At 43.2% G+C, this 11,611-nt stretch overlaps 1 protein-coding gene across 2 annotated transcripts; it reads left to right on the forward strand.

Annotated features, from left to right (window-relative positions):
* The first annotated feature begins 6 nt into the window (after positions 1-6).
* LOC103185436 (zinc finger protein Pegasus) lies at positions 7-7,516 on the forward strand. Of its 2 annotated transcripts, none has more exons than XM_042336980.1 (4): positions 7-162; positions 4,948-5,112; positions 5,938-6,120; positions 6,548-7,516. In XM_042336980.1, the coding sequence occupies exons 2-4, from the start codon at positions 4,980-4,982 to the stop codon at positions 7,477-7,479; spliced, it is 1,248 nt and encodes a 415-aa protein (XP_042192914.1). In that variant the 5' UTR covers positions 7-162; positions 4,948-4,979; the 3' UTR covers positions 7,480-7,516. The 2 variants fall into 2 exon arrangements, with proteins under 2 accessions (XP_042192914.1, XP_007902121.1); XM_007903930.2 differs by lacking the exon at positions 7-162 and adding an exon at positions 4,064-4,540.
* The last annotated feature ends 4,095 nt before the right edge of the window (positions 7,517-11,611 follow it).

An 11,611-nucleotide genomic window follows, 5' to 3' on the forward strand; every position in this document is an offset into this window, starting at 1 on the left:
GCCCAACGGGGTGGGGGGGCGGGTGTGGAAAAAAAAAAGGAAGAAACCTTCATATTAGGATTGATTTCCCACGCAAGAGCCGACGATGTTTGGTTGGTTAAAGACGTCGCCTGTTGGATGGAACTAAGGCGTTTTTATGTACAGTATATTAGATCGATAAAGGTAGGAAAATATGAGGGAGGGGGTGGTGGGGGGGGAGAGAGAGAGAGAAAGAGAGAGAGAGAGAGAGAGACGGGGAGGGAGGGAGGGAGGGAGAGACTGTGCCATTTCTCCGCTGCCTCCTCTCGCGCTCGGTTTCAAAAAAAATAACCGTCGGAACCGACCGACCGCTCGTGCCGCCGAGCGGCCCGCGGGCCGGAGGCGACGGGGCGGCCGCCGTTACCGCCGCGGTTCACTTTTAACATATGTGTAATTCATTCCCCTTCTTTCTCGCATCTTGTATTATTTTTTTGTTATTGTGCTTTTGTTTGTGTTTCGAAATCGAAGGCGGGTCAGTCAGTCGGTGTCCCCTTCAGACCTGATTTGAACGGGGGGGGGGCGGGGGGGTGAGTGGAGGGGGGGGGGGGAACGGGGCGGGGCAAGTGGGGCGCCGGCGTTGAATGACGGGCGAGCGGGCCAATAGGGAGCCGCGGGGGGGCGGGGCGAGGTGGTCCCCGGACCAATGGGCGTGGCGGAGGGTTGGGGTGAGAGGTCACGAGTGGAGCCATTTAAAAGAAGGGTGAAAAAAAACAAGGAGGGAAGGGGGCGGGGGGGGGGGGTTGGGTGTGGGGCCTGTGGTTACCACCCCCACCCACCCCAGTCACCCAACTGTTTTCTTTGTGGTTCAGTTCGGGCTTGGAAAGAGCACGAAGGGGGGGTGGAGGGAGCAGACGGCAGGGAATTAACGGTGAATAATGCTGTTCCTTGCACTCGATACAGCGCCTCGTCCCGTCTTTGAGACGTCTTGAAGAAGCTTCGCGGAACACGCCGTAAAGCGAATTGACTGGCGGGACGCGCACAAAATTAAGACGGGGAGGGTGGTGGTTGGGGGGCGGTGGAGCTTGAACTAACAATGGGCTCAGTGCCGCCCCGCAAAAATATATCCGCGGGCGCGTCACTTTTCAGGAAGAAACGCTTTGAGACGTCTGGACACGTGGTGAGGCGCTATGTCAAATACCAGGAAGCAAAGCGCAAAATACTGCTGATGCTGGAAATCTGAAAACAAAAAACAGAAATGGCTGGGGACACCCAGCAGGTCAGGCAGCATCTATGGAGAAAGGAAAGTGAGTCGACGTTTCGGGTCCAAGACCCTTCGTCAGATCTGAGGCATGTTGGGCGGAGGGGTGAGGCTTTTAAGGGCTAACAGAGGGGGGAGGCAGGGCAAGGAAGACAAAGGAGAAAATGGGGTAGAGGACAGGGGACGATGGGTTAAAAAGGTGTTAATGATGCAAAACCAAAGGGGGGGGATTGTAACACAGCAGGGGGAGTAGAGGTGTTAATTCTGCAGAGCAAAAGGTGGGGGGTGGGGGGAGAACTTGCGACAAAACGGGCAGATCAGGGAGAGAAAAAGTGTCTGGGACCAGAATGATGTGGGAATGGTCACAGGGGAGGGGGAAGGTGAGCTGTTATGGTCTGAAACTGTTGAAATCAATATTGAGACCAGAGGGCTGTAAGGTCCCTAGCAGATAGATGAGGCACTGTTCCTTGAGTTTGCGCTGTGGAACAGCGTCTCCTATGCCTATTTGCTCCCTTCGAGTGTTGTCATTCCCATTAGAAAAATACGAATGGTATGGGATCGTTTGTGCCGAGTTGATTGATAAGGGAGTTGGGGCATTTTGTTTCTTTCGTATTCTCATAATCCTTGCATTTGAAATAGTGCCTTATCACATTGTTGAGACATCTCAAAGCTCTTCACAGAAATATACTGTAAACTGGATTGACTATATTTTAATGGGCAAAACGTGGCAGCCAATTGCGCACAGCAGTGACCCACAGACAGTCATGGATTCGGTGACCATTTCTTTTTATTTCTTTATGAATAAAGCAAAACTTGATCTTATTCTTAAATAGTACAGGACATTCTGTCCAGAGGTCAAATCACTGATGTTTGTAGGTGAACATTTGGGCATGGGATCATTATTTTAAGAGAATATTCCCTAGGTCGGGTACTAACGAAATGACATTCAGTAATTTGCTCCTATTAAAGCATGGATTCAAGTGACCTGCTCCCTGCTTTCAATAATGTTCTTTCTGTATTTCCATCCCTCAGTTGAAAAGCTTGTACTTGGTACTGAATGTTTCAACATGCTAACATAACAGGCGAAGGAGAAGAATGAGCATCTCCTAGATATTCATTCCTATTCATGTGCAGGTGTATTAGGTAACTGAGATTAATTACAGTCAAACCTATTCAAGTGACCACCCTGGATCAACCTGGTTTGCACACCAACGAATCCTTTAATGGAGGCCACTCTTATACAAAGGCCACTTTGGCCCAGTTCCTGAGACAAGTTTGACTGTAGTTTTCTTAATCTGTGTGGGTGGGGGAAGGAGAGGGCAATTCATAGAAATTAGGAGCAGGAGTAAGCCATTTGGCCCCTCGAGCCTGCCCCGCCATTCAATAAGATCACTACTGATCTTCTAAACTAACTCAATCTGACCGCCATATCCCTTAATCCCTCTATCCTTCAGAAATCTATCAATCTTAGTCTTGAATATGTTCAAAGTTTTGAATATAGCCATTACAATAATAATGCTTAAACAGAGGATACAGGTGTGGAATCTTGTCCTAGATTACCCCCCCACCACCATAATTCAAAATGGGTTTTGCATTATTGCCATTAATAACCTGTCCAAATAGATATATGACATTTAAAACTATCTTGGCTATGATGACTAATAAGACATTGATGCAGTCCTTCATCCATCAAATACAGTTTTTTCATTAATACTATGGAAAATAAATAAGGCTGGATTTACCTTATGGAGTGGAATTTTACAACTATAGATCTTGATCCAAACTGTTGTCAATCAGTATTGAACTACATTTCGTTCCACATTACTGTGCTTCACCTGTTCTTGTTTTGTGTCTTTGGCAAAATAGTTATAAAAGTATTTCTATATTAAGATGTTCATGATTATATTGTACACCACATGTTTCAAACTCATGTCCTTTATTGAGAAGTACAAAATGGATTATAGAACCTGAGTAAATATTTCCTGTTGGTAGTTTTCAGTTATGGGATCAAGATGAACGCACAGTTATCAGCAAAGTGCAGTGAAAATGTGCTTGTGCTATGACAAGAAGGCATTGTATTTAGAATTTGTGTTTTGTATCTATGTATGAAACCACTGAATTTACTTAACAAATGTTCTGTTTGTTCACAATTAATAAATGGACAAAGCTCCAGTATCATGAGAATTAGTCCTTTTAGGCTTTGCTATTCAATAGCTTTACAACAGTTTTTTATTGGTGCTTTTGATTAGAATACATTGAAAACTGAAATAGGAAAGCACATTTTTTTTCTTTCAGAAAGCATACAGTTAAACGAACTCCGCAGGCTGAAGTTAATCTTACTTGTTGAAGTGATCCTCATTTTGCTCCTGGCTTTAGTATCAATTTGGTCTATTTGATAAGTGTTGCAAAAGACATAAATTACTTGTAGAGTTGCCATGTGCTAGCAATTCAATCATTGCAGCATGGAATTGCATCGAATGATGTGGCAAGACAACAAGCTATTTGGCACAACTAGTCCATGCTGGAATACATAGAATGTTTGAATTGAGTATTCAAGTAAATTTGTAATGATAGGTGATATGGAAAATCGGATTTTTGAAATATAGCTTGTACAATGTTTCCATAATTACAAATCATTTTATGCAGGGGAAAAAATTTGGGAAGTCCAGCAAGCAGGGAGTTAGTGTAGTCGAGCTTGGAAGTGATGACTGCATGAATGAGGGTCTCGGTGGCCTGAGGGGAGAGTCTGTGGTAGAGGTGGGTAAGTGATGCTGTCAGTGCCTAAAGTGAGGAGGCATTGATGGGAGCCAAGCAGGAGGGCCTCTGTCTTGTCAAAGTTCAACTGGAGAAAGTTAGCTTTCATCCAGAACTTGATGTCTGACTGACAATCCATCAGGACAGCAGAGGTCCTGGAGTCGAGGGTGGAGGCCAGAGATAGTTCAGGTATACAGATATCCGTAAACATTTTTTGGAAGCTAAAAGAAAATCTACAAAACCACTTAATGAAGACAATACGGTTATCCAGGAAATGTAGAGCCATGCAATATATAATAATGAATTGCAAAGAAGGGAGGAGGAAGGGAAATTTTGCCTGATCTTGCATACTTTTTCATTGTAGCTATTGGAAAGAGCCAGGAGCATGTTGTCATGTTTACAATACAAATTTACATTTAGAGAACACCTTTCATGTTGAGAGGATGTCCTAAAGCACTTAACAGTACTGGCTGGGCATGCAAGCTGGAGGTGAGAGCCGAAGGGTGGGGAGTGGAAAGATGACCGAAAGCACCATCAAAGAGGTGGATCTTGAGACAGACCCTGAACAAGGTGAGGAAGGGAGTCAGTTGGAGGGACTTCAGGATAGAGCTCCAGAGTGGGGGTATAAAGGGTGCAGAACATGAAGCATAGTGCTCTGTGATTGAGGGAGCACTAGGTTGGTAGGGTTTTAGAAGTTTGCAGAGATAGTGTAGACTGAGATTGTGGAGGGGTTTAAAAGTGAGAGTAAGGATCTTGAACTTGATCTGCTGGATAATGGGGATTGCAGAGCCTCTTAAACAGATTTGTATGTGGATGGGAGAGGGGACTAGAGGGAGAAAATAAATGTTAATATGGTTTATGTTTGGATTCAATAACATTTGATTGTTTGTATCTATATTTGAATTTTTTGGAGTATATCTTGATAATGCACATACCAGTTGACAAAATGTAATAATACAACTACTTTTTACCCTAAGGAATTAAAGAAGCATTAACTCGGAATAAGAATATGCGTGAAAAGAGAGCCGAATCAGTTGACTTTGTCAAGGATTTCCAGGAGTATCTCACTCAGCAAACACAGCATGTAAACATGATTTCCGGTTCCGTGTGTAACGAAAAGGAGCCAGAATTATTACAGCCCGGTAAGCAAATGTCTGGTTGGATATACAATCAATTACAGGATGTTCAAACATTTTTGTAAGAAAAAAATCTTGTGCAGACAGTTAGTCAGATCCCAGAAAATGTGTTAAAATATCACAAAGTTTCTGTTTCAACATATTAGAAACATATACCACAGATCAGTGATGTTTATAATAAGGTACGTCTCCCTTTCATCAGTGGCGTTTGTCTCACAGCTGTCAGAACTGGGTGTGTTCATTTTTCAGCTGCTCAATGGGCTAATGGGTTTTCACCTGTCTGTGCTGAGTTCTCATCTGCAGTAACATTTGGGGTGTAATAATAATAATCCTTGCATTTGATGTAGCGCTTTTCACATCTACTAGACGTCTTTAAAGCGCTACACAGAATACATTGCAATGCGAATTGACTGTAAATCTTGTGGGTGAAACGTGATAGCCAATTGCACACAGCAGTGTCCCACAAACAGTCGTGGATTGAGTGATCAATTTTTTTTTGTAACAGTTGTATCCCTGCATTGAGTAGAGGAAAATCAACCAGGGCCCTTTCTAATAGTTATCCTTGCTGCAAGGAGAGCATGTATGGACACCGAACAAGGGTAGGATCAGGCTTAGCTGTACTGCAATCGAATAGCTTTCTGAAGTCAGACTTACCCGAATAATTCGTCACCACTTCAAAAGGATTCTGCACTCTTTAAACAGATGTGCTTTATTTAGTTAGACTGGGGTCTGGGTGGCAGTTTCTAAGAAAAAAAACACTAAAGCTTTTGTCAATACTTTTGCAGAAAAGTTTTGTTAGTCTTACTCACTTTTGTAGATTTTTATTGGCAGCTGGGACAGAAAATCATCAAAATGGAATCCACCATGCTTCAGTTGAAGTTTCACTTGATGATGGTTCTGGAATGATAGGCGAAGGGCCAGAAAGGACACCTGATGGAAAGTTGAAGTGTCAGTACTGTAACTACGCCAGCAAAGGGATCGCACGGCTGATGGAGCATACCAGAATGCACACAGGTAATGCACAGGTCTTTTTTAAAATACTTTGTTGGAGTAGCCTACCTGGTCAAAACCCGTGACTGTCAACATGATGCAGGGATGATGTTTGGAAGACTTGCATCAAATACAACAACAAGAAGATTACATTTGTATAGCGCCTTTCACATCGGGAGGACATCCCAATATGCTAACAAGTTAAAACTCTTTGCATGCAAACTTCCTGATTTAACATTTAAAAAAAGGGTCAGTTCTCTTTAAGTGCAGAGTTATCTTTTACTGGTTGCTAATGGTGGACATCTAATTTGTTTAAATGTTGAACCACACAATATGGTTATTTGCATTTCCCACCTTAAGATGCCTTGAGAAGGATGTAGAGAAGGAACATTCAAAAATAGGTGAGGGGGAGAAGAAATCAAGCTATTCTGAACTTTTTTTTCTTATGCAGGTGAAAAGCCCCACAGGTGCCATCTCTGTCCGTTTGCTTCAGCTTATGAACGTCACCTGGAAGCACATATGCGCTCACATAGAGGTGAAAAACCATACAAATGTGAACTTTGCTCCTTCCGTTGCAGCGATCAAAGTAATTTGTCTCATCACCGTAGACGCAGGCACAAACTACTTCCTCTGAAAGGACGCAGAACGTCTCTATCCAATAAAAGAATGATGGGAATTTTGCAGAAGAAATCCAGCTTCTCCCTGAGTTACGGAAGAAGATCTCTAATTAATTTAAGCCCTCCTTCTATGTTGATGCACAAGTCAGACTATCTCAATGACTTTACTCACAATATTTCAACTGAATCGTATGATGGTTTTTCAAAAGTACAGTCTGGCATAATCACAAGAGATGTACAGGACATGATGGTAGACAATCCTTTAAATCAGCTTTCTGCTCTAGCTGGACAGCTTTCCAGTTTAGCACGAGAAAATCAAGCTCCGGTATCACCTGAGGACATAACCTGCAGAGATGAAAAGCCATTTGTCATCCACCAGTCTACTGCACCAGTCGTTTCTACAGTAGTTTCTACCATGGCTCAAACCTCATTCAGTGCAAGCCCTGATGGACATGCCATGCATAATCAAAGAAACTTCAGTCCTTTGGCAGGGCCCAGTAGTGAAAGAAGTGCGCACATGAGTTCACCTTGCATAACAAATAGCCAGCCCAGCACCCCTGTTCCTGCAATTCAGGGTCAGGATCCTCAGCTTCTGCACCACTGCCAACATTGTGACATGTATTTTGCAGACAATATCCTTTACACTATTCACATGGGGTGCCATGGTTATGAGAACCCATTCCAATGTAACATATGTGGGTGCAAATGTAAAAATCAGTATGACTTTGCTTGTCATTTTGCCAGGGGTCAACACAAGCAAAATTAAGGTGTTCTATTTGTTTATTAAAACTTTAAAAAATTCATTGAAATGTTTCTTGTATTTTTTTCAAACCTATGACATCGCTGATATGATTGTGTGATTTGAACATTTGTGATTCATTTATTTACAAACCAAAGTTATTGGATTTTGCCGGTTAGGATTTGCATTTGGGAAATAGCTTGAAAATGCATTTTTGTTATTAGCTTAAAAATTTTTGTTCCACACTTGGTTTAAACCACAGTGCTATAGTGTATTTTATTGTGCAGTATTATGTCTTTTTACAACAAAAAAAGTATTCTGCAACATACAAAACATGTAAACATCTGGAGTTAGATCTTCCCTGTAAGAAGCAGCTCATGGTAATCGAGTATGCAATGTTTTAAGTGCCAAGTTGACCAAATTTCAATTATTTGAGTTTGATTGTTACTAGTGTCACACTTTTTATTTTGTTTTGCCCTGTCCTAATATCTCCACTCACTTTCTGCTATTTGTTCCCTACTGCCTTCACTATAAGTTGTTTGCTATATGAAAGAGAAAAGGAACTGGTGTAAATGATTAGTTGCATGGTTTGTCTTGGATTGATAATCTCTCGATAAACCAATGAGCACTTTATCTTGGTGTCCAGATTTTTTCCAGTTCAAACAACCTGGGCAAAGTGGTCTGCTGCTTCAAGTAACAAATAAATCAAAAGTGATCAACCTTTTCAATGATTCAAAACCTAAAATATTTGCTGGCAGTTAAGAGGGTGGTGAGCAGAACTTCATATGGTGTGTGTGTGTGTATTTTTTTAATATATATATATAGAGAGAGAGAGAGAGAGAGAGCGCGCGAGAGAGAGAGCATTGCTTGGATAGAAAACAGTGATTTTTGATGGCAAAAGGAGGCAAAGCTCTGCAGATGTAAACAATTGCCTGAATAAATAATGCTGCTGCCCTCTTATTAATCTTTCTCTTGATGAAAGAGATTACAGAGTTGTCAGTATTTTCTGACATTTGAATAGAGGTAGGTAAGAGAGGAGTCAGTTTTTTCTGACATTTGAATTGAATCAAACTAGTGCATTATCTAGTTGTCTGGTGCGAACCCGCACTGTCCTTCCTCCGTCACATCCAGCCCTTGACCAGGACCACCTTCTTCTACCTCCGCCACATCGCCTGCCTCTGACCATACCTTACTCCAAATGCAGCCGAAACCCTTGAAAATGGATTACTCAAAACACATTCCTCACAAGTGTCCCTAGCTCCACTATTCAAAAGATCCAGCTCATTCAGAAATCTTCCAGCCACATACTTACCCGGACCAAACTCCGTACCCCTCCCCTCTTGCAAGTCCCGCCTAAACACTTTTCTGAACACCGTGTTTACGGCCACCTCCCGCATCCCCCCAGCTCGGAGTCAGGCTCCGCCACTGTTAAGCACTCTGAGATGCTACCCTGCGTGGAGGGCGCTAAATAAGTGCAAGGTGTTGTTGGTGTACCTACATCTTACCAGTTCTGGCCAGGCTCCACTGGCTTCCCATCACTGAAAGGATCGACTTCCAAGATCCTCATACTCGTGTTCAAATCCATTCACTCTCTGGCACCTCTCTACCTTTCCAACCTCCTCACTCCCCAATCCACCACTCGGCTCCTCCACTCGACTGGCCTCTTGTTCGTCCCTCACACCCTCTGCCCCACCATCGTAGGTCATGTTTTTGGCCACTGCACCCCAAAACTCCGGAATACTTCCTCAATCCCTCCGCCTTGCACCCTCTCTTTTTCAAGTTATGCCTGAAAATATTCCTATTCGACTGTGAAGGGAATAACATTTTTCAGATCATTTTGTTTTTTTCTAGTGGAATAACTTAATCGAAGAGTCAAGACCAATAGAGCAGAACTGGTTAAAAAGAATAGGAAAGAAAGGTAGATAAATTTAGAAGCAATACAGGTTATGTGACACCAATACTGGATTCAAAACCTTGTAAGCTTTTATTGTAATTTTAAACCTCAATGCCTTGAAAACTTTAGTTGTCCGAACACTGTTGGCTTTCAATGGCCGCCAAAGAATGTATCAAGTTTTGAAAGTCATTAAAGAGTTGCTTAGGGAATGGAGATGAGAACTTATTACGTTTAAAAGCATCTTAATAGTTAAAACTTAAAGACTTCTATTTTACAAGACTCAACCATCAACAGCTCTTTTATTTTAAGAAAAAAATGTCTTTTGGGCCAGATTTAGCAAATGCATCACCATCTTATTTGCTGATACAAAATTCTACTTGATAAGTAATGGGTGAACAATGTATTTGTGTTAAAATTAGGCCCAATGTTTAGTTGATCATAGAAACTCATTAAAGCATATAAATCACTGAAGTTTATGTATTCTAGCAGTAGCTTATGAAACCTGAAGCTAAGGTGAAGTTTCCCATTGAGCAGGTCTCGTCTCTTTGGATTTTTTGGTTGCATTGACTATGTGATGTCATCAGCTTCTTCGTTGTCTTAACTCAGCAGGAAATTGTACATCAAGTACTTTGTTTTGGAAGTGAAATCCAGTTCTTGACATTCTGTAAGAGATTTCTTTCTTTCTTGACATCCAGAACATGGGATACTAGCGCACTGGCAGCAGTTTTGTAACCATTACTTGAAACAACCAATCCTGCACCCAATTGCTAAAATGACAGTATCTCAGTAGTTTTAGCTCTGACGGTAAGTCTGAAAATTATTCTGGTGAGTTTGTAGAACTGCTTAATGCTGTGTTTTCCCTGTAGCCTGGTAGAGAACTCTTTGTGTTGGTTCACAGTTCATTTCTATTATGAGTTTTCTTCAGCTGCTTGAAAAGAAAAATGTAAGATGTGTTTAAAAAAAACACATCTTTTAAAAAGTCAGGCTTTTTAAAATTCCTATGAACATTTACCAACGTGATCTACGGACAAAAATGTGAGCTATACACCGTGACTCGGACATAAGATTGTCACAAGTACTGTTCTGTGACTCGGCTGGTAGTGCTGCTGGCTGATAAAGCCCTGTTTGTACGTGTAACGTAATTCGTGGAGTTACATTTTTGTAAGGGTACATAGCTGAAAGGCCACATTATGTTTTGCTGACCGGAGTCTCGTACTGCTACGTTTTCACATTCCAATTGAACTAGAGTATTAACATTTTACAGCACTGGATGTTCGCGTGGACGATACATCAACACGGTCTACACTTTACAGTAAATACTGTAAATACTTTTACAGTAAATACTGTAAAGCTCCCCGAGGCAGTCCCCGACCATGTGCTACACCAAATGCGAGGATTATTATCCAAGACCGAGTCGTGGGAAGGTCAAGAAAAACGTCGCGCCCTTGTCAACGCATCTCAAAAGCGATTGACCGGGCAGCGTAGTGACTGTTGGTGGACAATACCAGCGAAGTGGTACGACTGTTTTGATTGTATAAATGAATACGGGGGGATTGGTGGGAGAGAGAAAACCCCTTCTTTTTAAGAAAAAACAGAAACTTTTCACAAAAAAAATCGAGATATGTAAATATAGTTTAGAATAAAGCTCCACCTCTGATCACCATCATCATCATCAGTCTGTGTGTGTGTGTGAGGGGGTGTGTGTGTGTGGAGTGTGTGTGTGTGTGTGTGGGGGGGGGGGGTGTGGGGGTGGGTGGGTTGTGTGGGGGGGGTGGGATGTGTGTGTGTGGGGTGTGGGGGTGGGTGTGTGTGGGGGTGGGTGTGTGTGTGGGGGGTGGGTGTGTGTTTGTGTGGGGGGGGTGGGGTGGAGGTGTGTATGGAGTGTGTGTGTGGGGGGGGGGTGTGGGTGGGTTGTGTGTGTGTGGGGGGGTGTGTGTGTGGGGTTGTGTGTGTGGGGGGGTGTGTGGGGGTGTGTGTGGGTGTGTGTGGGGGGTGTGTGTGTGGGGTGGGGGGTGTGTGGGGGTGTGGGTGTGGGGGTGGTGTGTGGTGTGTGGGGGGGGGGTTGTGTGGGTGTGTGTGGGGGGTGTGTGGGTGGTGTGTGTGGGGGGGGTGGTGTGGGGGGTTGTGTGTGTGTGGGGGGGTGGGGTGAGTTGTGTGTGTGGAGTGTGGGGTGTGTGGGGGTGGGTGTGTGTGTGTGTGGGGGGGGGTGTGTGTGTGGGGGTGGGGGGTTGTGTGTGTGTGGGGGGGGGGTGGGGGTGGGTTGTG

The sequence above is a fragment of the Callorhinchus milii genome, unplaced genomic scaffold (genome assembly GCF_018977255.1).
Source record: "Callorhinchus milii isolate IMCB2004 unplaced genomic scaffold, IMCB_Cmil_1.0 Scaffold7, whole genome shotgun sequence".
NCBI classification, from domain to species: Eukaryota; Metazoa; Chordata; class Chondrichthyes; order Chimaeriformes; family Callorhinchidae; genus Callorhinchus; species Callorhinchus milii.